General features: G+C 41.6%; 1 protein-coding gene across 1 annotated transcript in view; it reads right to left on the bottom strand.

Moving 5' to 3' along the window:
* ADAMTS2 (ADAM metallopeptidase with thrombospondin type 1 motif 2) overlaps nucleotides 1-26,499 on the bottom strand; it is a 190,465-nt gene that overhangs the window by 115,500 nt on the left and 48,466 nt on the right. The window contains exon 3 of the mRNA XM_009286064.1: nucleotides 4,435-4,594. Within this exon, the coding sequence (XP_009284339.1) occupies nucleotides 4,435-4,594 (160 nt within the window). The remainder of the gene's footprint in view (nucleotides 1-4,434; nucleotides 4,595-26,499) is intronic.

Genomic DNA, 26,499 nt, shown 5'->3' with positions numbered 1-26,499 from the left:
ACTAAATACTTACCATCTCTTCACTTAACATCTGAAGAACATTTAAGCAAAAATCCAGCAGTTTCAAGAAAAAAAACCCACCTCCTCTAGCTTGCCTGTTTAATTCTAGTTCTATCGTGTAGGAAGTTTTACTGCTGTCAAACAACATTTCTCATCTTTGTAAGAAGGAATTCAACTGGAAATATTAAAATATTTTCAACATGCTGCTTATTTTTATCTAGAGGAAGATAAATTATTATATGCATGCAAGTAGTAAAAGCAGTTGCCAGAAAAAATAGGATTTATTCCCACCATACCTGCAATACATTAACCACTACATGAAAATATTTCTCTTTCCAAAACAATTAGCCTAATTTGTAGTGAGCTCACACAGACTTTCACAGTACTACTCTGCTGCAGATTATTACTTGCCTAAAATATGATGCTTACATTTCTCCAGTACATTAACAAACAGTATTGTTTGAGAGGGGAAAAACAGATAGAAATATTATACCCTTTACTCTGTGATTCTCGCAAACACTAGATAATCCTACACCAGCCAAAACACAATGATTCAGGCTGCCAAAACAAGTATTTACTTTCCCAACATTCTGATAGCGTTTTACGTAAACACAAAAGCAAACCTGGTATGGTCTGAAATCAGACTATAGCTCTGCCGCTCGTTTCATGCCTGTTCTCTCCCAGCACATTCCACTTCTTAAAACCCAGCACGTCGGCAGAGCCTTTACAAAAGAAGTTGCACACCTTGATCTCGCCAGGGCTTAGGAGGTTGTCTCTTTTGTTTGTTCATATTTTTTAAACAGATGGAATAAAATCTCAATTTCCCTTAATATAATACAAAAGATAGATAATAGCATATGGAAAATGCTAGAAAAACCCTGCTGTCTGGTCCACATCACCATACCTGTTAGCACAATCTAGAATTTACTTCCACGGTTGGGAAAATGCATTTTGTTTCTTTCTTTATGCATGAATCCACTCTCACCATCAGTCGATGGATCTTCCATTAGTCCTAGTTGTCTTTTGGGGAAGATCAGCTGCCCATCAGCTGCAGGGGCCTCTCTCCCGCTGTCCTGCAGCTCCGTGTTGGAGCTCTCTGCCTGGGCAGCCACGGGGGCATGCACGTTGACTCAGGGTACTGAGATCTCCAACAAACCACCATCCAGAGTAACTGCATTTAGGAGCCTCTGTCCCCATGTAGATTCATTACCAGAATAACTAAAGTTAGTGCAAGTTTGCCCCCAAAGTCTCCAATGACTAAACAAGACCACCAGCTCAGGCAGCACGTTGGGCATGAAGAGCTCTTCACTTCTGCGTGGAGACGGAAGGCGTGATGAGCCCCTCTAGCACTGCACAGCCCCATGCCCTGCGTTGCAGGAGGTCCCCTGCGCCCAGCTGGCATTTTCTGCTCCACAGACCCAGCCCCACTTCTGCAAGTGAGAGCCTGGGGAGATTTCCCTAACAGCAGCATCCTAAGGGACTCACCAACTGTGGGAGTAAATCCCAAAGCCCTTGTCCCGTGCGAGGTCCGGCATGACCGCTGCCCAGAACAAGCCCCAGGTCCTTGAAATGACGACTGACCCACCCAACTCCAAGTTCATAGAGCTTTCAATTCCTTCACCTCCTGTTTCACTGGGGAGAGAACAGCTTGTCCTATTTCTTGTAAAAAGAGTGCCAGAGATAGGAATATTTATAAGGAATTTGTATCTATCTATCCCAACCCAAACATTCAAAAATCATGACTCACAATCCCCTCCCAAATCATGGGATTAAATTAACATATCATGGGATTTTGAAAGATGCTGTCTTAAAAATTATGGAATACTGTATACTTTGTGTTACTCATTACTTTATTTACACAGTCAGAAACTACAGTTTTTATCAACAGTTAAAAGAGCCAGAAACTCACCTAGTGAAAAAAAAAAAAATCATCATCACATATTCATAAGATTCGTGGAGGCTGGACCTTTTAAAATAGTCCAAGTGTTACAATTCATCACATGTAAATTTATGGGACTTGGCAACAATGCAGTTGCCTCCAATGATGGTGGAAGAGGGGGAGTGCTCTTGGTTAACCTCTTTTTTTTTAAATAGATACAGCATGCTGAAAGTCCCCTACTAAGTATTTCCTAAATAAGCCCATTGATTAATTTAGAGCACTATGGAAACACACAGCACAGCATGCTTATCAATGCCCAGTCACTAAATATTTTGATGTTTGTTAACCAACACTAGATGCATTCTGGAAAAAGACAAACTGGAAAATAACACTACAATTTTTGAAAGCATGTCCTTTCCATGCCTGTTGCCTAGAGCAAATCAGAGGTGGGAAGCCAGGTTTAATAAAAAGTAGAGGAGAACAGACCAGCTTTGGAGCGGCCATTCACTTTTTTTGTTAAAGGCAAAGAGAATTTCATGGGAAAAAAAACCCTGTACAGTATAGTGGGTTTTTTCCCAAAATAAAAACTAATCTTTAACCAATTTTACAAATCAAAAGATGGTGGATGGAAGGGAAGATTACTACTTTTAGCATTTTTTTCCTTATTTTAAAATTTGAAATATGAAAAATCACAACTATTCCTACCTATCACCGACACCTGCTGTTCCAGACATGGTCAGTGCTATGTCTCAGCCTGGCCTGCACGAGTTCAGCCTCGCTTTTGCTTTTTAATCCCACAACGCTGGCTGATGGCTATTATTACTTTGTGCCTTTGTACTAGAGGCTACAAACTTCAGTCCTTAGGCGAGCACACAGCGCAGGTGAGGTGACAGGCACAGAAGTCTGGTGGCATCGCACACCGCTCATAGCTTTGCTGCCAGTCGCGGCGGGCAGCACACAAGCAGCCCCGCCGTCAGCTCCACGAGAAGCCATGCAGCATGGCGCTGCATTTCAGAGAGGTGTTTTCAGATACTGCTGTCAGAGCCTTCCTCTAGCAGGTACCGCATGCCAATAACTGGAGCTGATCTATAATTTATGCTTCTCTGTGTACCAGACTCCTACTCCTGAGGAATATTTACCATCCAAAAACAAAAATACTGCCATAAGGTGTGAATAAAATCAAGTCTCTTTTGTTTAAGAGGAAACACAGTGACTGGCTGATATTTTCCAACACTGCAATAATTTTATAAACATCTACTAACAGAGCAACTTCCATCCTATGATTCTGGGATTGTGGCACTCAGATTCCTGTGTCCCCCAGCTCTGCTCCAGAACGTGTACGAAGGCAACCAGAAGAGCCCAACACAGCACTGCGTCAGTCACAAAATTCATGGGTCATTTTGATGCCCAAAGTGGAAAAAAAAAGTTAGTTGAATGTTACTGATTGCTTTCTTTTTTCTCCCCGTTCCAACTTGGACATTGAGATATTTATATTGTTCACTTGGCCCTAATTTCATTGCCTCATCTCTGTGAATATCTGTTCCTTCAAGTGGTTTCTGGGGATTACTATACGCAAGAGTAGAGTATAGAGTAGAATTTTTACAACAGGTACCATACTCTTTGTCTTTTGAAAATTATTAAGGTAGCATAGTAGAGGGATGGGGATCACTGGGAAGATTTCTACAAAGGACAATCTAACACACAGCATTATACTTGAAAATGTATTATACTGAAATAAGATAATACTAGGGTATGAGTGGCAAATAACTCTGCAGTTTGGTACACACATTTGGAACAAAAATGTAGCTATTTGGTTGTTTCCACTCAAATGACCCAGTTAATCTCAGTGTTAACATCAGCTGTCAAAACATCCACTTACCAGATTTGCATCCCTTATTTATTCAGAAAAAGAGGGGCAACATCCGAGCAGTTACCAGAGAAATAGAAAATACTACATAGAACAGGTGTTTATGTTTAGCTCCTGTTATTCCATCACTGTCTATCACATACTTAGTACATTAAATTCCACACTTGGAAATAAATCAAGAAAGTTTGTGTTCATATCTGAAGATACCATTATTTCCCTGTTGGGATTAAATCCAGCCCAGCGAAGACAGTGTCAATGAGAAGCCCGTGTACTATGTCAGCCTTGGTGTCCTTGCTGCAGCCTTCCAACGCGGCCTTTGCAAAGCCAGCACTGCTACCCGTCCCCAACGTGCACAGGCACCTCTGCACCGCTGCTCCACCCACCATCCCCTTCCTCTGCTCTGACCCGGGGACTCCCTGGGACACACGACTTTATGCTGGCTATCTCCAGAGCCAACGAAACTCTTTAAAGCATACACAGTTCCACCATTCTGAAGATGGTTTTGGCTGCTGCAATGCTTGCTTACCCCAGGTAAAGTGTTCAACTCCTTCCCTACCTTTTCATCCACAGAGGGAGAAGAAGACATTTCCATTTTCAATGATAAAAAAGCCAGAGATAGCAGATCACATTGGCTACAGGCCTTCAGCTACACTTTATACATCAGCTGGCATTAACATCTCTGCCTTACCTTTATACAGTGTATCCGCATTCTCAGTAGGAAGCTGCTTCTTGGCAGCTGCTCTGCGATAGACCACGTGCGTTCTGCCTTCTCCCTCCTCCTCCTCCTGGGCCCCCTTCTCCAGAGGTTCGATGAAGAACTCGTCCTTGTCTGTGCGAATCATGCCAGCCTGCAGCGACAGGGCAGAGATCAAACATTTTGCATTACTGCACATACAGGAGACGTGAGTAAACAGTTACAATATGCTTAAGCACACTTTAGTGCTCTCTAGAGAGCAATTAGGATGCAGAGAGGAAACCAGGTGAATTCTTTATTAGAGCAAAAAGAAGCATCATTTCTCCAACTTGACAAGAAAGGACAAAAGGTACAACCCTGAACCAAAAGGACTTCTCCTCGAACCACATGAGCGAAGTACAGGTCTAAGAATCTGCCTAGGAAATACACTCCCCATTAGAAACCAGCTACAATGAAAGTTACTATGACCTTAGCTATCTGTCAGGCCCAGACCACTCCAGTGTTTACTACCTCTGCTAAATAAGGATCAGTTCAGTGCCATAAGCCGGTCCTGATGTGCAGTTCAACAGTCAAAAAACGTAGAGTCAGCCTTTCCGTTCAAAAGCAAGACAGAAAAGTACTACATCTTACATGCAGGCAACTAAGCTTTGTGATTATTTCCCCCTTCACACAAAGGGTTCAGCTGACAAAACACTCTTTCAAGAATTAGCCACAACTAGTTTAAAAAAGGTGTCAGTAGTGCATTTCTAAGAAATAAAAACTTTATTAAAAAATAAAAATTCAGACTGGACGATACCTGGCCAGCTACAATGAAAGTTACTATGACCTTAGCTATCTGTCAGGCCCAGACCACTCCAGTGTTTACTACCTCTGCTAAATAAGGATCAGTTCAGTGCCATAAGCCGGTCCTGATGTGCAGTTCAACAGTCAAAAAACGTAGAGTCAGCCTTTCCGTTCAAAAGCAAGACAGAAAAGTACTACATCTTACATGCAGGCAACTAAGCTTTGTGATTATTTCCCCCTTCACACAAAGGGTTCAGCTGACAAAACACTCTTTCAAGAATTAGCCACAACTAGTTTAAAAAAGGTGTCAGTAGTGCATTTCTAAGAAATAAAAACTTTATTAAAAAATAAAAATTCAGACTGGACCAGATACCTGGCATGAAAAAAAGAGAAATTTGCATTTCTGCAGAGCACCTCAAAAGAACATCACCCAAGCAATTCTCACTGTGTTCAGGGGAAACCCTCATAAAGACTGAAAACTGTAAAAAGAAAAAGTCTTTTCATCATCTTCATGCAGGTGAAACAACTTGGGCACCTGGATCGCCTGCATTTGTCTCCTCTTGCAGTCCTGCCCTACTGCAGAAGGTCACAGCAGCCAGTAGCTGGCTTGCAGAGATGGCTGGCTTGAATCAATTTTTCTGTATATGTTTGCACATCTGTGTTTGAGAACTTAAACTAATGAACTCTCAGCCTGTAAACAGAAAGTCTTATTACTAATGTGAAAGAAATTGTTTAGATTATTATTGAGAGAAGCCCCAGGTCCAACCTTCAGAAGCTCCTTCATCACACTCTTTCCCACTCTGCCCACTGATGATCCTGGAGTCACTGGACTTTGAAACTGGGCACAGGAGAACATCTTGACACTGTGACACACTTCACCTTCCTATCTGAGCTTCTGGGAGCCTAAATCCTCTGCTGGGTGAAGCCGTACTTCAAGCTTCCAGGAGAACCAGTTTGGCTCCTTTGAACCCAGTATTCTCACTTGAAACAAGTATCATCTAAACACTCGTCATATCCCAGCACTAAAGTTCTCATACAATGCATATTTTTCTTCTACAAGCAGCAAACTATATTCCTACTGCTATAAATACAGTATGTTCTTTGGTTCCCTCCTTGGAAAAATGTCAGGTTCATTTGTCATGTCTTAACTTACACTAGGCAAGATTTCCAGTCCCAGATTTCATATATATAATGTATACAAAAACAGATTGAAGGGAAAGGATTAAAGAAGCAAAAGTATATCGAAGCAATTTAAACTGATGCTATCCTGCCTGTACAGAGGAAACTGAATTTGAAATCCTGTCCTGTTTCTTCTTATCTAATTTAGATTCTACATCAGACACAAAAAAGGTGAGACAGGCTCAGAAGCTCAAGGAAGCTAAGACAACCAAGAAAATAAGTGCTGAACCCAGAGAGACAGCAACTGATCTTTTACTGTAAAGAAGAATACATGAAAAATTCAGAATTTATATTACTCTCCTTTTAATGTATATTTTAACTGTAAACACACACACTTCTTCTGGATATTAAATATTACACCCAGAAATTTTAAAGTCTTTTTATGAGAAATGCACAACTAAAGATCAAGAAGGAACAAGCATTTGCATGCTCAACTGCACAGAGTACGATGCACATGCCATACATACGCCCAGGAGAAATACACAGAGCGCTTGACTGTCATGTGAAAAAAAAAGTGATTTTGCTTTTTGCAAGTAAGCTACATGGTTGCGCACATGTTCATATTTCTGGATTTATTTAACCTACTATTAACTAAGCAGCTAATGCCAGATCGTAGTTTAAAATGCAGACCATACTTCAGGATCCTGGGGGAAACGCTGCTGTACACTGCATGCAGCAGGAGGTACTGATGGGAGTTTGGAGGAATTTAGATCTTCTAAGAAAATTAACAGATAGGCAACTTCTACAATCAGTAGTTGAACTGATTAGACAGAAGAACAACTTTTATAGGTGAAATTTAGCTTCCAGGGCATGGTGGTCTTTTGGAAAACAAAACATGTGGTCAGAGTGAAGATTCCCCCCTGAGAAGATGAAGACGACACCCTGGGACAGACTGTAAGACTAAACAAAAGAGATATTTGAATGCTGGTTCCCAAGACATAAAACCAGTGGTCAAACGCTGATGTTTCCTGCAGATCATTGTGCCTGGTGCTGGCCCTTTTGCATGCAGGGGGATTCATGTGGCACTGAATACTGCCAAATAGCAGACCATCCATCAGGTGCTCTTATTTCACACTCTGCTTCTCAGATAGACACGACACCATGCTGTACATCCCCATGGCAGTATCCTCCCTAATTCTGCTGGAGTGTAGAAAGGAAGGAATTTAACCTTCAAACATGGTTGAATATTTCTTTTCTCATTTTAATCTTGGACTAAAATAACTTTGTCTCTTACACTGGAATTTCTTTTCCTGTAGTCCTGAGAAACACATCAATTATTATTGGTCAGAATTATTAGGAAAGAGTTTAGTGCGTGTTTGAATTGTAAAAGAATTATATATTTTTATATATTGTATATCCTACACAGTCTTTGATTTAGCCAATATATTCTCATGAAATAAAACAAGAAAAAATGGCTATTTAAGACTTTAAGAAGAAAATTCATCTAGACGGCAAGGCAGAGTTCCTGCAGCAATCCACAGTTCAAGCCATCCGCCTAATAATATACCCACAGTTATAAATTATTCATTAAGAAATATGTGGGGCTCCGGAATGTCTCCACCACACATTTCCTTGCTGCTTTGAGCAAGACATTTAACCTCTTTACTTCCATTTCTCCACCTCTGAACCAGCATAACAACAGTCTTCCAGGATAATTACAAGGGCCGATTTGTTATTTTTTTGCCAAGTGCTTTGAACATGAAAAGCTCAAGATGAATTGCCTAATGCATTTTTTCTGATACTACTCAGAACACCCTCAAAAAGCCACCATGAAAAGGAGGTTGCTTTTAGTCATCAACTCAACACCAGTGTTGCGCACAGCCAAGCAAGCAACATAAAGGCATCGCTCCGGCAGCACAGGTTTGCTCATGCCCTTCACCCATCAGTCCGGTTCTTATCCATGGACACCAGCACCCTTGTGCCAGCCTGTCATGCCAAGACAACTGTCAGACAACCACCAAGTTTATGATGACGACAGAGAGCATTAAAGTGGCTGCAATTTCCTGGAGAATGCCTCTGGATGACTAAAACAGAAATGCCATATTGTTTGAGCAAATCTGTGCCTTCCCTTTGACACAGGTTAGACAAGAAGGACTTCAGAAAATTCTTGGGCCATTGTCTGGACATTTACTCCAGGGGATGCGAAAGCAAAATTAAACCTTTCAATTATCAGTTTCCCCAAGTTCTGAACAGAAGAACAGTAGTTGCTTTCATGAACTAAAAGCTTAAAAGTAACTGCTTAACAACAGCGTCTTTCTGTCCTGTACTGCTCGTCGCCCATCCTGGGACTGCTGTACTTCCAGGAGTTAGGGATTAGTGGTGCCTCCCCTGCACTACCACCCTGCAGACACACAGGTGCTGTGTAATTCAGAACTAGGTGTGGGATTGAGCATCTCTGTGGAAAGGACTTCCAATTCTGGAAAAAACGCTGAGCTGTTACCTCTTCCCTTCCTCTTCTGGGACTTTTAACTTGAAACTAAAGTGAATATGGGAATATTGCTAAATAACAATGGCAGCAGCGACTGTGTCCTGTGACTAATAAAAATATAAATTAATTGAAAAAGTGTTTACCTTTGGAATGCACCAAACTGTAGCAAAGAGCCTATAATATCCCACTATTTCCCAAAGCAGGACATCCCCAGGCCTTCCTTCCAAGGGTTTTTAGATCCCAGCTGCAAATAACTCAAAACAAGCACTGCTTAGCACTCATTAATATGCATTAAAGACTAGAGCAGAAGACACTTAATCAAAGAATCAAAACCTCTGCTAAGGTTAGCAAGGCATTATTTAGAAGTGAAAGCCACACAGGAAAAAATTCACAAGGAAGGCAGAGAGTGACTGTCCTGTCTAATTAAGACAAGAATTACATCGATAAGCCACAAATGAGTCCATTGCAATACAGAGGACTGGGGTTTAGAGCTCCACTAATGTCTTTTGGGGGTAACAGGGCTCCTGCACATCCCTGAAGACCTGCTTCCAAGGCTTTCAAGGACCACAGGATCTACAGATACTGGCAATGGCAGTGGCCACATGGACCCTTCTCTACCACTCGAGCTTTACAAGGCAAGTCCACTGTGCCATCAGGTCACCATCTCCACTTGGGACTTTCTGCCCAAGGGAATTACACTAGTCCCACGCACCACAATGGAGACATCCTCTCCAGCCCAGGAGACCTGCCAACAGTTTGCCACCGCACCGCAGAGCTCAGCTGAAAAGCAGGTCTCTTCTCCAGTCTCCTCAACATCCCCAGCCCCTCTTGCATTTCTAAAGACATTCTTTAAAAGTCTAATTTGACAGAAAAACTGCTTGGCATATTTAGATCTACAGAAAACTCCAGGTTTTAGAGCGTTAGCTCCTGTGGATAATTAAATGTCTTGCTGGCTCTGCACTTGGTGAGCTACTTAATTGTCTCCTCATTCCCATTCCCATCACAGCTCCCTGTTCTAGGCTGTAATGAAGTAACCCATCTAGCTGCTGCTTCAGGACTCCAGAGCCTCAGCCCATCCTGTAACTGCAAGTTTAATTAATGTTCATTTTCTTCCTCATTAGGACAGCTTTACAAAGTTTCTCATTGCCATATAAAGGCAGATTTACTTCCCAATCTCCAAGCACATGATATAGATAGGAAGCTAAAATTAAATGTGAACAAACCTGAAATTAATATTAAAAAATCCAAGTGTCTGCTTAGTTAAATCAGTAACCTACAAAAAGTGTTTCAGAAACTCTTAGATTACTTCTGTAAACAGAGCGCGCTCTATTTTTTTGAGTATTTGATTCTGAAAAAGATAACCAGCCATATGACATACCTGTGCATGAACAAATCCTAAATACAGTCCTGAATTTCAGGTGATTTTCTTGAGACCAAAAGGAGGTTCAAAGTATCTGATATTTAACCTCAGTGCCTGGGTTAGGAGCCTGCACTCCCTGCGATGTCAATGAAGCCTCCAGAGGGGAATTTGCAATATGGGATCCTCCCAACAATCAATTCGCAGAGAAGCAGAGAGAGGAGATTTGCATTTCACTGTATAGTTGCCAAAAAATACTCTGTAGATGACTTGAAAGAGAAAATACTTATATTTGCAGGACAGCATATTGGACAAGGTCTTATTCTGTTTTTATATCAATGTGCCTGTACCCTAAATACACAACTGCTATACGTTTGACCAAAACTGGCACTAGTATAGCAGAGAATTTTAAAGCAAATTCCACGTTATTTTTATTTATGATCCTTCTCTAGGTCTTAGAACCACAGGAACATGCTTTTTTCCAAACAGCAACAGATGTGTCCTCCCAACACTGAAGTCAAGTACAGAGATATTGTTAGTTCAATTACATTAGAATGGACCTGATGCACCAGGAGCTCTGATGACTGGAGCGAGATCACCCAGGAAGTCTGCAGCAGAACTGAGGACATAACACAGACCTTCCAAACTCATCTCTGCCCACATGGGATCTCTCAACATTTTCAGTTCTGCAATGTATTCATTCCCAATCACACAGTACACTGATTCAGGAACAGACGCGCTTGGCGTTTTATTTCCATTTAGCTTCATTCATATAGGTAACAATGCAAAAAAAGCTTCTTATGTCATATTTGCATTTGATTCTTTGAGAACATGCCTCGAACTACTGAAGCATTGCAGAGTAAGAATTGTGCAGTGCTGCAAATTCATCTTTCTTTACAGTGAACTGGGTACCAAAGGAATTGTAGCAAACATACGGAACACGTTGCCACTTATTGCAATGTATGCTGCTGCTGCCCTAAAGCTACACCGATTTATTCAGACCCAGGCTGGATGGGGAAGGGGAGAAAAAGGAAGTTTTTAACTGAGCATGTATATTTTTATTACTGTTAGTCTAAAGGAGTATTTTTCAGCTTTTTTTCAAGTCAGTTTGCAATTAAGTTGCTTTATTTTCACATATTCTCAAGAAATTAAGGGGGGAAATAATTATGTATACACATAGGAATTACATAGACAGACAGAGAGGCAGAGCCTGCTGGGTAACCCTATGAAAGCTGCACGTTACCTAGGGCCCCTGTTTATCCTCTGCAGAATGGGGATAAGGTCACATTTTTAATGCACTTTGAGCTCTACTAATGAAAAGCACCATACAAGAGCTATTCATACTAAGAGTGCTTTAATGATAGGCTGCTTTCATACAGTCCTTGTAGCTCAAGGGAGGATGGGTATCCATCCATTCATGCATCTACATGCTTCGACTGCTACCAAAAATAAAGTTTTGTCCCTGGAGCCCAGCTTAGTCACTACACAATTGCAGGTGTGATTAATAATAGCAGTGGGACAAATCTGCAGCCAATATAACCTGAAGTTAAGAGAACTGCATTTGTTTATAGCAGATGGGAATGTGGACCCAAATCTTGCATTTGTATGGTATAACTCATTTTAGAAATTCAGAAGGGTTTTTTGTGGTTTTTAAGAGACACAATAGTGAGACAGACTGTGTCTCATTCTCACTGAACCATCAAGAAAACAGACACAATTAAAGTGATTTCACAAAGCAATGACAGCAGATTTCAGGACAAGCGTCCTGGCCACAGTGCCTGGCTTTTACCAGCGGACAATACTAAAAACATTGCTTCCAACTTCTCTGCCTTTACAAGAAAACTACCAATTTCTCACCTCTGTCACTCAGTGCCTACGAGGGCCAGCAGCAGTGCAGGAGACCAGGGCCGTGACCCTGAGCACCACTGCCCTTCAGTAAACCTCCTGCCTCTATCCCCCGCAACCTGCCCCGTCCTAGCAGCTGCTCACCTCTGAATCCTGATAGATCACAGGAGGTAAATCTCATTTTCAAAAGGTTTAGCTAATACACAAAAACATGGCTTTCTGCAAAATGAATATCTATCTGTGGCAAATAGGGAGTACAGCCTGCAAAACTGTAAGAGACTTTGGAGCAGGCAAATTCAGACTTCCCTGCAGCTGCTATACAGGGAAACAGCATCGCACCTTTGCCAGGTTGGCTTCCACCTCTCGTATGCCTCCACCACCACCAGCAGGAACCTCGTTTCCAAAGAGTTCAGCTGCAAGAATTGTTACAATTCTGTAGTTTTTTAAACAGAAACCAGCAGTTATTTTAGCTAAAATAATGCTCAAGCAAGAACATTTTGGAAAGTCTCTAGGCTTGATGTCCATAGGTATGTGTAATTCCAAGTGAGAAAGAGGTGAGTTATTAAATGGCTGTTCAGAATGAAAATGATAAATGCGGCAGATCTTGCAGACTCAGGGGATTGTAAACTTGATTGCTGTTGTTGCAAGCAGGGAATAGTAATTGCAGTGCCCTGCAACAGAGTTTCTCAATTTTAATCTTTCAGGGAGGAAAAGCATGAATATCAAGTCCATGAATTTACTAACAGCAAGATCCAAAAGGATTACATTTCCCAATTTTAACACAAGGAACCATTTGAAATAAAGCATTTCTGAGGTCACTTTGACAAAATACATAGTTGAGTCCTACCCTTAGCAATAAAAATGAATTGACATTCTGCAAGAAACCAAAATCAGTCCGACTGGAAAGCTCTTTAGCTCAAACTCTCACAAAATGGGATGGTTGCTACACAAGTTTCTTTTCAAAAATATATTTGCTTAAGGCACAAATCACCACCCACTGAAGTCAATGGATTCATAAATCTCAAGGCCAGGATTCATAAATGGATTCATAAATCTTAAAGCAGTTTTAGTCTGACCTTTTATATAAGACAGGCCAAAGACTTTCACCAAAGCATCGCTGCAGCCTCCCAAAACCAGTGTTCATCCTGAATTCAGCAGGGCTGGATTAGATCCATTAATGGGCAGGAAACAGTCTAGGTCTTTGCTATGGTAAACAAGATAAAAGGATGCAGACCACAAACTGGAGAAAAAGGTTTACTATATTAAAAAAAGTTTAATATATTAAATTCATCTGAGTTGAAACTTAGCATTTAAAGTGATTTAAAATTACATTACAGAAATCCTGAATCTTCCTTTTAGAAGATGTCACTGCAGGAACATTTCATATTCCAAAGGAGTATGTGAGCTGCAGAGTGCAAGCTGCAGGGCAGCAGGAGCCAACTCTGGCCTGGGCCATTCCCGTCTCCTCCTCCTCCGCTGTACCCTACCACCCCTTCTCGCACAGCAGCCCCAGTGCCCACACAACCACACAGTGAGCAGGTTCAGGAAGCTTACCCCAAAATCACATCCTAGAAAGATGTGCACTTTGGCAGAACCAGGTCTCCCTGGTCCACAGCTTCTGACATTAGCTACTCCACTGAAAGCAAGGCCCCCAGCACGTAAAAATTCCCACCTGGGAGAGAGCATCTCACACCCGCTTCGTGCTGTTCCGTGCAACAGCTCAAAAGCCAAATCCAGCCATAGGTCCAGGGGTGACCAATGCAGTTACTCATGGCTTGGAAATCCCATAGAGTCCTCTGCTAAATGCATGTTTTACTTAAACTGGATACCCATAAGGGTGAGGGGAAACAAAAGCATCAAAAGTTTGCTACAGCTGGGACCTGTCTTCCTTTCCACATCCTATAGATGGGCTTATTTTAACCTTCCTTGTCTTACCCTGTATTGGAGGAATGAATCTAGAAAGGGGTTATCCAAATGAGAGCATGAAAAACTAATGAGAGATGAGCTTTCAATTTTATACTGCACTCAGTTGTAGGCTCCCAGTACAAGATGTCAACAAAGTGCAAGATTCAGTACAGAAACTAAAATAATTAATCCCTGGAGGAACAGGCTTATTAAGAAGGATTAAATCAAAGAATTAATGTGCACTATTTGTCTATATGACAAAGAGGAAGGGAAGCATATGATAACTCTCCAAGATTTGAAAGCATAGCGAGAATAAGAATTGCTGATGAGAAAGGCTTGGACATACCAGGAAACAAACAAAAAAAGAAACCCTGATAGAAATTTTAGCCTGAAATGTTATAGGCAGCCTTATGCAGCTTAAAAAAAAATACATCAAAATCTTGTCCTTAAAAATCTTTAAATTAATATTCCTTATTCTTTACATTGCAGTAGTTGAACCTATAGTTCAAGGAACAAGGTTTAGGCATTGCACAATAACAAATACATTTTAGCAGACTTCTGCAGAGGAAGAAATAAAGAACATCAGTTGAGCCCAAACCAGGCTCAGGGAACTCGGCAGTAGCTGGTGATCTACATCCTTGGAAAAGCAAAATCAAACATGAGCTGGGCCTCTTCTGCAAGCCCCTTGCTTGAGCGAAGGGAGCCCAGCCTGTCCCAAGGCTCTGCTTTGTCCTGACCGAGCCAGCAAGGCAAAGGGGAGTTTTGGGGCCGTGGGAGCTTGGCTGTAGCTGGAAAGAAGCTGGAGGCTCTCCATCCCTAACTTCACAGACCAGCCACAAAACCAGAAGCCAGACAGACCACCCAGAGACACCTGAAGCAACCTCCTCACCACTACAAGTGTAATGAAGTGCACTCTCGTATAAATGAATACCATTCCTTAAGGGCAATATATATGTATCCATACGGCAATCTGACTGCTAGAGTAAATGTGGTGGATCCCACAGCATGTCTAGAGGGTCTCTTAGGAAGCACTGGGGAGGAGTTGGTGCTCATGGTCATTGAGGACATGAGGACAGAGGTTCTGGATGTCAAGTTGCAAGTTGAAACCAGGAGTTTCATCATGGCATTGTTTTAATGTTCCCAGTCTGATGAAAGGACAAGTCAGAGATACCGTGTGTGGCTGAGGAAATGAACTGTGGATTCAGCGGGTATGGAAGCAAGCGGTGGATTCACCAGGCATTGGGAAAAACTCCGGAATGGATAAAGTCTGTACAGGAGAGATCAGTTTCTCCCACATCATCACTGTATTGTGTACTGGAAAGGCTGTAAAGAGTACTTTAAAAAAAAGGAGAGGAGGGTACAGAAGGACAAGTTTGATGTGTACTGATAAGAGCACATCAGACACTCAGTGAAAAGAAGACAGTCCGGGGACACTGTAACAGCAGGATAGGAAGCACACAGGAACACACCAGCCTGCCAGTGGAAAAGAGAGCCTAGAATTAACTCAGATTAACGATTTAACCATGTCAAAGAAGAATCCAAAATCCCTCTAGATTAAATTTCTACGTGTATATAGGAAAAGAACGGTATAGAGCGATACTGTCAACTGCTTGACCAGGACAGCAAAAGCAACTGAGATATAGAGAGGCAGAACAGAAGCGCTACAAGGGCAGGAAGCACATAGTAATGGGAGATGTCTACAACTGCTATGGAGACTGGGCAAATATCATCTTGGGGAGTGGTGCTGAGGACAGATTTTTAGGTACCATTAATGATTGCTTCACAAAGCTCTTGAGACCAAGCCCTGCAAAGGGGATGGAGCCCTCGACTGTGTGAGCAGTGAGGTTGAACTGTTGCTGTTGAAGAATACTCAGCAGCACTGACCACAACGTGCTTGTGTTTGATGTCCCGGCAAAAGCAACAAAACCTGTAATATTTCTGCTGCAGTGTTCACTTCCAGAAAGGATGACTACATAAGAATAAAGAAACTTGTTAAAGAAGAATTAAATGGGCATCTAAAAGAGAACATCATTGCAGGTAGCACTGAACTATTTAAAGACAGTGTATTGAAGGCCCAGAGCAAGTGTATACCATCCACCAAACAAGTTCAGAAAGAGTAAATGAAAGTCAGCGTTGCTAAACAGCAAGGCAAGGGAGGGCTATTGGAAGCATACAGGTAAAATCACAATAAGGCAAGCCAAAAGAGAGTCTGAGGAATAACTTGCAAAGAGCATAAAAACTAATCATAAAACCTTTCTGAAATACATCAGGAGCTGAAAACTCATCAGGGTATTGTTGTGGTTTAACCAGGACAGGTATCTGCAAGGCCAACAGATTATCCAGATTTAAAGGAGCCCTCAGAGACAGTACGGTAACAGCAAAATTAAATGAGGTTCTTCAAAACATGCTCACCTTGGAGAACCTGGAGGAGGCCCCTGTGTAGGAGCTCCCCCCATCTAAGGTTGAACTGAAGAAGAAAACTCATCAGGGTATTGTTGTGGTTTAACCAGGACAGGTATCTGCAAGGCCAACAGATTATCCAGATTTAAAGGAGCCCTCAGAGACAGTACGGTAACAGCAAAATTAAATGAGGTTCTTCAAAACATGCTCACCTTGGAGAACCTGGAGGAGGCCCCTGTGTAGGAGCTCCCCCCATCTAAGGTTGAACTGAAGAATCTGCCTCAAACTGAAATCAGAAGAGGAGGTTATAGAATAAAATCTACAATAAAGAGGGTTCAGGCTTCATACTGGACAAAACTAAGAAACGAAACAGTCTAGCTATTGCGTGTGTCATGGTTTGCTCAAAACTGCTTCAGAACCAGAGGACTGAGTGCAAATGAAAATGCAAAGCCAGGTTCTAAGAAGAGCTCCTAAAGAGAACTTGGGTACAAAGACCAATAGAGGTTATAGAATAAAATCTACAATAAAGAGGTTACAGGACTTCATCCTGACAAAACTAAGAAACGAAACAGTCTAGCTATTGCGTGTGTCATGGTTTGCTCAAAACTGCTTCAGAACCAGAGGACTGAGTGCAAATGAAAATGCAAAGCCAGGTTCTAAGAAGAGCTCCTAAAGAGAACTTGGGTACAAAGACCAATAAGCCTGACAGATGATGGGGGCACAGCTTCATACAACACACATTTCAGTTTTGGAACCCCTTGCCATAGGAAGTGTCTACTAAGAAAACAGAAGGCTACTAATGCTAAGACACCAAAGACAATCACTCACTACTGGCCAGTTTTGAAGACAAGATAAGTACTTATGTGGACATCTGGTCCAACACAGTATGGCTCATGTGATTTTGTCCTTCCCTCATCTTGATCACCTCCAGTTTTTTATGGTTTTTGCTGTTTGTGCTTTTCCTGGTATTTTTCTCCCCCACTCCCTCCAAGGCTGCAGCTACTAATAAAACAATTTAATATTGTCTGAATTGAAGAACAAGAATGTTCCCTCTGCCTGTTCCTTAGACTATGGCTCCAGTAACCATAAACTTTTCACCAAACTCCAAGCAGCACAAAAGAACTTAAAATACTCACATGCAGACACAGAACTCTAAAGGATACAACCACAGTTAGATAATAACTGTAGAAACATGAAAAATTAGCAAGTGTTGAAGTAGAAGGTAGACTGTTGATAACATTTTATTTTGGACAACAAAAAGCACCTATACTCTCAGGCAAAAGTTAAAAAAAAAGTGCCTGTTTTCTCAAAAAAATAGAAATGAAGCTCCAACCTTTTTGCAGCAACTAGGAACTAGATAGTCAGTAGTTGGACACAGCACACACTGAGTCAAACGGAGTCTATAAAGGATGCACTCCCTGATCATAAGAGAGTATGGAAAATAAATGCAAAGAAAGAAGCATAAATCAGCCTGTAAATCTTTCAGAACTACTAGAAATCAAACTATGTACCATATGTCAGTGGGCTCGTATATTCACACCAGTAGAGCTGGGTTAGGGCCACCACACATTCTGGTAAGTTTACAAGTGGCATGGGTTTATTTGGACAATACTATTACCACAAAATATATTAAAGAAATTCTTCAAGAGGCAGTTTCCATACTTTACATGTCTTTTATAAAATGATGTGGCTGCCTTATTTAAAGTTGCCTGTAAATCTCATGAGATTGCTTTATAATTAAACAGACATTATTAATTTAGACTACTAGGCAGAGAGAAAAAAAACATTTGTAGCTCTTGAGCCAACAACAATGCTTACAAACTTCTCAAAGTCAATTGTCCAAATATAGTTACAAGAACTAAAAGCCAGGAATCTGGATCAGAGGAAATATTGTAGTAAGAAAGCCAGTTATCTCCCCTTAAAAACGCAAAAAATGTTAGTTTTCAAAATAAATTATCAGATAATCTGTACCAGCTCCACCACCCAAACCAGTGTCAGTTATTGCAATCATCTCTCTAAGTCCTGCCTAGAGGAGGAAAAAACATCCAGCACAGGGCAGAACATAGCTGCTCCATGTTTCTTGAGGGCATCCAGAATGCTGATGAGGATACCCATTGGCGACACGGGGGCATCTAGGGCCTGATGGTGAAACATCCCTCATCCAGAAAATAGAGGTTCCAATCAACTCATGTGCATCCCAGACCACACAGATGAACACGCTGGTGGTAAGATGTGGCCATATGACCAGTGAGCCACTGAGCTTGTTCCAACATTTCTGAAAGATTACAAAGGAGGTCAACAAAATCCTCACTTTTCCACTTTAAATTCGCTGCTAACTATACAATTCAGGTTAGAGATAGCACTATTGGGAGCCCAAGAGACACAATTCAGGAAGATCAGGGAATGAACACACAGGAAACTGTCAAATGGAAGCTAACACTGACAAAAACCTAAAATGCTTTGGCAGGAGCATTTAACCAACCTACAGATCTTTAAAAGTCCTAAATTAGCTACTTCCAACTCAGGTGAGGGATGGATGACTATTGCAACAATTTCAGTGAAGATTTCCTCTCACCCTACAGTCAAAGTCTACCAGCACCAAAAAAAAAAAAAAAAAGATGTTCAAATATGGGATAAAAAAAGACAAGACAGATGGCATTATTATTCTGTTACACAAGTCAGTGGCATAGCTGCATTGAAAACACTGGATTCAGGATGCCTACAAATACAACCAAACTGAAACATTTCCAAAGAAGTTGAATGGGAATGACCAGGACCTCAAAACCACTCTCATTTCAGCAAGGAGACTGAAGATATTAAATATTTGTTTTAATATGAATGAGAAAGACAGAGGAAAACAATTAATGGTGCAATATGGAATACCTGAAAGTCACCTCTTCATTTCACAATAAAGACTAAGAGAGTATCAATTAAATTAAAACATTATTTCCCCTGCCTCCCTCTGCCTAAAACAAATCACAGAGTAACTCCACGGTTTTCATTCTCCAGCTGACATCTTATAGCAAATTAAAGACCTTTAATACAAACAGTGAGGAGCCTCAGAAGCTCCAGGGTGCCCCAGAAAGAACAGAAGCAGGTCTGGACTTCTTGGTCTTGGACTCCTGCCAGACCAAAAGACTTTATCAAATGAAAATGCCCAGCGGATCCTAAAGAGAAAAATCCCTTTTAGTTTATTTGTTTAACTAGTGATATTACTTCATATTTACGGGTTGAGTTTATACTGGTAGCTTTTTGTTTTCACAAGTCTATGTTCCAGCTGACCCTGGTTTCACAGTACTTACACCTACTGTGACAGTTTTACAATGTGTTGTAGCTGCCCCACGCAACACAGCCAAAGCCAAGCTGTTCTTTTGGTAACACCGTCAGGTTTCATAGCTCTCCTTCAACAGGTTTCAAATTCTATTTAGGTACCTCATCTCTATGGTAACTGCCAACCCTACGGAGCTTCACAGCACCGTGCTGGAGGAAAGCAATCCCCCATCCCTTGCTGGGGAAATGGGATGCGGGAAAACTGGATGACTTGCCCAAGGACGTGCAGAAATTCTGTGGCAGAGACGGGAAACCAGATGTCCTGAAGGCCAAGCCCAGAGCATGCACCACAAAAAACCCCTTCCTCTCCTACCAGCAAAACCTCACGCTCCAAGCGGCTCTCAGCATCAGAGTCACTTCCGACCATACCACGGTTCTCGGTTTACAAAGCAGGAGCCTTAAAGGATACGTCATTACACGCTCCATCCCTTTGCTACTCTGCTGCAAAGTCAGTCAACGAACCACCCTCTCTTCCACCTGCTTGCCGCCAGCACGGCCACCAGCCCGGGCCGGTCGCTGCAGTGCAATGAGGAGCTTAACGCAATTAGACTTTCATGGGATTCATCTGAACTCTGGGGAAGCAGGAATTTCACAAAGCTATAAAGGTTGTTGTAAAAAGTTTTCCAGATTTTATCATTTTTCACACAGTCTGCAATTCTCCTTCCTGGCTTTTGAAAAACGACACACAGCTGTGCTTTGGATCACAGCTGTGCCTTTTGGCAGCAGGCGGAGGAGGCCCGGTGCTAGGCTGGGGTAGCCAGCGTCACCCCAAGCCACTCAGCACTTCTCATCAGCAAGGAGGGACCGGTCCCCCTCACCAGCATGGCAGGGTGCAGCGTTGCGGGCTCCTGCTGTATCACAGCATTTCTGAACTATTAAATGCCAATTTGGATCTGCTCTCCTGAGTAGAATCAATGTGAAAAAATGAACACAGGCATGAAAGGCAGTGGGGAAGATACAGGAGAAAAATCTAATGAGTGTTGGATTTCCCCCCATTTTAAGGCAGGTTTCCTTCTTGTATTTTCTACTGTAATTTTTTGTTTTGTTATTTTTGGTCTGTTCTGGTGTTATCCAGGCTCCTACCAATTCTCAGCATCTTATTTTCACCTCCATCTTTTCCCCACATTCTGAACATATTTTCTGCCTTTTCCAAAGAGCTCACTGGGTTTCATGTAGTTGCAGAACAGATGGCACAACACTTAGATTTGCTTTAGTAAGTGGACAAATGCGATTGCTTTGTTCTTCTCCCCTCACGTCTGTGCTCGGTGGAGAAATCTGCCTCTGCGAGCCAGGCGGCCAAGGACAGCGAGGCAGTGATGCTGCAGCCAGCAGCCAGCAGCGGGGCAGGACCGGGCGCTCGCCGAATCCCCTGGAGCCGAACTGGCACTTGGGCAGCACGGGTGGGCGCAGACGCAGCATCTCCCAGTCAGCAGCACAAGAACCAAACGCAAACTGTCACCTTCACCCCAGGTCTACAGGAATAAGAAACCTTGGGAAAGCATTAAAGAGCAAGGGAGGTAGGGAGAATGAGGAGCACAAAAAAACAAGATACACTGACTCTCCCAGAAGAGCCTGAGGACAAGTATTGTCATTTTTAGCCATATTTCAAACTCTTAAGCAGCCTTCCATCAGTCAGAATTACAGTATGTGGAAGGAACCTGTTCCGTCTTGTGGCCAGAGGCTGCTTAGTCTCATGACAGCAGACTGTGATCAGACACAGCTTCTTGCACAGAGTGTGGAGCAGTGAGAATTAACCCCGGGCCTGCTGAGCACTATCCTGTGGTGGCAGACACACGTAGCAAGGCATCTCTTTAAGTTTTGACTGGTGACAGTCTATTCTTTGAAAACCCAGGTATGGCTAGGTCACATCATGCTTATATTATATAGAGGACCCCACTTATTCTTTGAGTGGGCTCTCATGTGCCCACGAAGCACAAACATATAGGGCCCACAGTGGCATCTCCAGGGGTGTCCCTCAGTTAGATGCCCAGAAGAAATCTGGACCAAAGTGCCTCATGAGAAAGAAGATGATGATGAGTTCGTATTTCCAACTGATCACATCAACAACCAGATGTGTGTTTGAAAGAGGTCTGGGCTATGAGAACGTTTCAGGTCACCCCGCTTTGTCTTCCTACAAAGGCTTAAAATTAAATGGCAATCCTTCTAGCCCTCAGATGTGATGCTTGCCTTCCTCTTACTCCAGCCTACCAGCCCTCCCTCCTCCTCCACAAAATCACCAGCCCATTTCAGAGGGACCAAAGGGAAGTACTTCAGCCCAATTCATTAAGGAATTTTCAGATACCCAGTTTTGGTTTCCATTTGGGCTAATACCCACTTAGAAATATGGTACATTACCATGAGAAAGAGATGTCATTTTTCAACCCATGGGGATAATCTCAGAGGAGGAAGAGAGGAAGCATAAGGAAGGTTCATTAACCCTGAGGTCTTGCTTTGGGAAAAAACATAGCACGTGAAGAGAGGGATTATTAAAACACCTGTCTCCTCCCAGAGCTCAGACTCCTCCTGGTTTTACATTGGGCTTGTCATCCTCCACATACTACGTTGGGAATGTCTTTGCTTTATCAGCCAACATTAATACAGACAAAATTTTAAACGTACTAATGCATCCTTGGTTATAAACGCATCAGTATGTTCATGGGAACCAAATGATTGTAGCATGAACCAACTTGTTCATCCACTCGCTAACTTCTACATTCACAAGCGTGTTGTATTTGTAAAACTGGTCACTACAGGTAATGACATTTAACCATAGCTCTGACAGAAACAATCTTTGGTAGCTACCTCCTACCTTGGACAAAGAGGAGGAAGAAAAGAGAGCAGAGCAGTGAAGGTCAACATTTTTCTATCAATCATTTTTTTTAAGGGTTTTCTTACAGAGTTTCCACTGAATTTTTACAGTTTATTGGAGGAAAAGAAAAAGTCATTTTAGTTCAACCTCACAGGAATTGAAAACTACTTTTTTTTTTTTTGACTCCCTCGAAGTCCATTCTTGCATCTCTCAAGTGTGAACAAAATTTTTTCCACATCTTACAGAGATTTTTAAAAATTAGCACAATACTTTAAAATTAATTGCATTTTTAAAATAGGAATAACTTCAGCTTTCTTGCAGGCAGCTACTGAAGTGAATCACGTGATTATGCAAATGACAACCAATATTTTGGTGCCAAAAATACAGCTCAGCAGAGAGATGTATAAATACTGGCCAAACCTTGGAAAATAAGGGTTACAGAAGTAGATAACAGAACTCTCTTTTCAGCAGCTGTTCAAATTTCCTTCCTTTTTAACTTCCTTGGAAAGGAATCAATTAAGAAACAAACATTTCTTCAGCTTCTGCACCATCCTTTTTTATTGCTTCTGTCTCATGGGGGAAACTAAATCCCACCTTAAAAATTCTCCTAACGTTTCCTTTCGGAAAGCAAAGTCACTCGCTATGGCCAGAGCTCTCAGTGCTCAGCTCCTGTGCCTGAACAGTCATGGGGCTATAAATGCAAAACCTCAAGAACTACAAAATTCAGGTAGCAGCAATTGGTCTTTGGGACTCTGTTCTTCTCCGAGACTTGCATGTGTCTCTGCAGCAATCAAGACACTTGGCACAAGTGAGAGAGGTGTGCAAACAGAGGGTTTTCCTATTTTACAAGTGATTCATAGGGGAAAAATTGCCAAAAGACCCATTTACTTTCAAATTCCTTTTTGCACTCCGCCAAGGTAAACTTGGGCATTTGTACATTTCTGTTCAGTACTTGTACAAATTTTACAGAGGGCTAAAATTAACATGCAGGGACTCTTAACTACACCTCAGTAACAAAGAGCTGAAATATAATTAAATATTTGTATGCATAACAAAGCAAGTAAACTTGCTTTTCAAACCTGGAGCTAATCCTTCCTCAGTGAAGCACGCATGCAAAGAACAGCCAGATACCTGGCATGCGCATGTACTTCTAAAACAACAGCCAGGGGTATATTAGGATATAGGTATATTAGGAGGCCCTTGTGAATTTAATGGAAAAAACATAAATCATTAAATTAGAATATCAGTACCACAGACCAACTTTGCAGTGCAAATACATATACAGATCAGCACAGACCATGTGATCACACTATCAAATGTGACTACAATGTTTTTTAAAAGCACTAGATTCATATGGAAAACATGTGGCTAGAGAAGCCTAGAAAGAGACTCCCCCATCTGCCACCTTTTCCTCCAGTAACTCCTGTCTTGCTCACTAGTCATGCTAAACCTGCAACTCTTCTTAGCAAGGAAAGGATTAACCATACTCTTAATTCTTGCTGGAAATGCCTAAACCAGAATAGCCAACATTCTTAATATCAAGACACACGGCTGTAACAAAGACCTTGGACACTGTGCTTAAAAAAGCACGTCCCTTCATGCAGTACACACCTATGGGTGTCCAACCTCATTCTACTACTATACAGAGGAAGATGGGTGAGTTAATTGGTTGAATTTTTGCCATTTGTTCTCCACTGATCGGTTTTGCATCTTTTCAGTTGAGCAATACAGGTAAGATCTAGGTCCTCTTGAGTGAGCTAATGCTCATTAATATCACATAGGTTTATTGGAATTTGTTCTTCCTCTTTCCTTTGACCCAAGTGTAAGGAACTGTGCACTGAAAAAAATATATAGATATTCATATTTTTGTCTTTTTGTGCATTTCAGACAGCACAATGTGCCTCCCCTACACACCCCATTAAGGATGTATAATGTCAAATCAAAACAGCTTATGTTCATCTCATCTACTATTAACCAAGAATCTTCTGTACAGATTTGAGTATATGTTTACTCTGTGAAAACCTACATATTGCAACCTACAGTTAAGAGCAATACTAGACACCTACATAAACAGAGAAAAAGCAGGAAGAATTCTGCAAAGCAAATGAGCAAATGCTAAATAGATCCCATTACACTGCTCTGACTCTGTCGCAGTGGAAAAGGGAGAATAAATATTGAACATGCAGTATTATCATTTATTTTTGCTGAAGTAGCTCAGGAGTAAAGAGCTAGTCATTGCATAAATATACAACCCACAAATTGCTTACAATCAAACTACAACCCTGCACACAAGGATACAAAAATCAAACCAGGAATGGGGTAAAACATCAGGTAATGAGAAAAAATTACGATCTGCCAATACGCAGCAGCTGGAGAACTTGAGCTCGCATAAGTCAAGTCTAGTTACCCAGGTGCACATGGCAGAGACCGCATCGCTCAGCTACACGCTGCTACGCAGCTCAGGACGCTGCAGCTCAGGCACCTGCCTCCCGCCTGCTGCAGTTTGCATGTGCATGGTCCAGGGCACAGAGCCCCGGAGGCTGACTCCATATGGGAGGCACATGTCAGGCTGAGGGCATAACCATGCAAGAAATTATGAAAAAGCAACATGGGTTACAACAGATTGCCAGTTATCAATTCAAATGCGACAAACGATCCCTGCGGGCAATGCTATTTCAAGAAGTCTACCTGGCTGGGGAGCAGCTGAGTCCGGGAGCATGGGCTGCCAGCCTGTGCTTTCCTGAAGTTGCACTTTCAGTGCTCATCCAACAACATAAAATATAGTTTGAGTAAATTACACACATTTCTTGAAGTTCTTATGGGATTTTAAATTGCATTTATAATGACAACTTGATCACTGAGATGGACTAGAAAGAGAGGCAACAAAACAGGGTGTTTCACAAGGTCAGCATCACTTCCCAGCTTCCTGGAGTCCCGAGCCTCAGCACAGTGTAATAAAGAGAGTGCAGTCAGAGCGATGACAGCCAGCAAACCTGGCATAAACAACATGCAGCACCTTGTCAAATAAGCAGCAGTATACATGTCTAATGCCTTTAATTTTGTATATTGCAATCTGGTGCATTAATAAAGCCCATTATAATGGGCAAAAGAAAGATTGGAGCAATTTCTACAGATCAGTGTGCTTGGAAGTATCACATTAGCTTCCAGTTTTGAAAAAGTGCAGATACATGGTTCTCATTAGCTGACGAGTTTTGTGAAAATTACGGAAAAGATATTTGAGGGGTAACTAATTCTTGCTACTGTGTGACTGAGTCAACATTGGTTTAAAAAAAAAAACAAAACAAAAACAAACAAACAAAAAAAACCAAACAAAAAAACCAACCCACAAACCAGCAATCTACTTATACAAAATTTGATAATCTCTGGGCCTGACATGTACTTGTTCTGACCCATTATTTGGAATAGAGAAACAGAGAAAAAAAGTCAGAGTAAGAGGAACTCTGCAAACTTAGGCCTGAAAGAGGTCAACACTAGAGTCTGGTAACGTTGCCATGATGGAGACAGCCTTTGTATATTGCTTACTATGAAAATCAGAAGTTAAGCTTCAGAGTAGGTAGAAGACAGGAAGAAATTTGACAGTTTATATTTGTTAATGAAATTGCTTCATCTGCCTTCTAATGAAATAATGTTTTGTCAGAACAGCTGGCCAGAACAGGAAATTCTGGCAAATATTGCGATATTCTCATACATTCATGAATCAGAATACTCTGGAATCTGAGTCAACTCTTTCAACAAAGCAAAAATCAGCAAGTTACGACGATCTAATCAAAAAAATGGAAAAATAAATCCTGGAATTTCTGTGTCCAGTGTAACAGCTGAGCTTCTGAACATCAACGGCTCACAACAAATCGCTTGTGAATGAGCTACAAAGTAAGCATTGCTGACAGAAATTATTTGGTGCATAATTTTAATTAAGAACTAAATTCAAGCAAGTCATGTTCTATTCCCAGGCAATTCACAAATAGAAAAAGGTGACATTCATAAAATAAATTACTCTTTATG

Source organism: Aptenodytes forsteri, unplaced genomic scaffold (genome assembly GCF_000699145.1).
Source record: "Aptenodytes forsteri isolate BGI_AS27 unplaced genomic scaffold, ASM69914v1 Scaffold54, whole genome shotgun sequence".
NCBI lineage: Eukaryota > Metazoa > Chordata > Aves > Sphenisciformes > Spheniscidae > Aptenodytes > Aptenodytes forsteri.
Note: the sequence above shows the minus strand (reverse complement) of the source record. Positions and strands in the feature narration are given on the sequence as shown.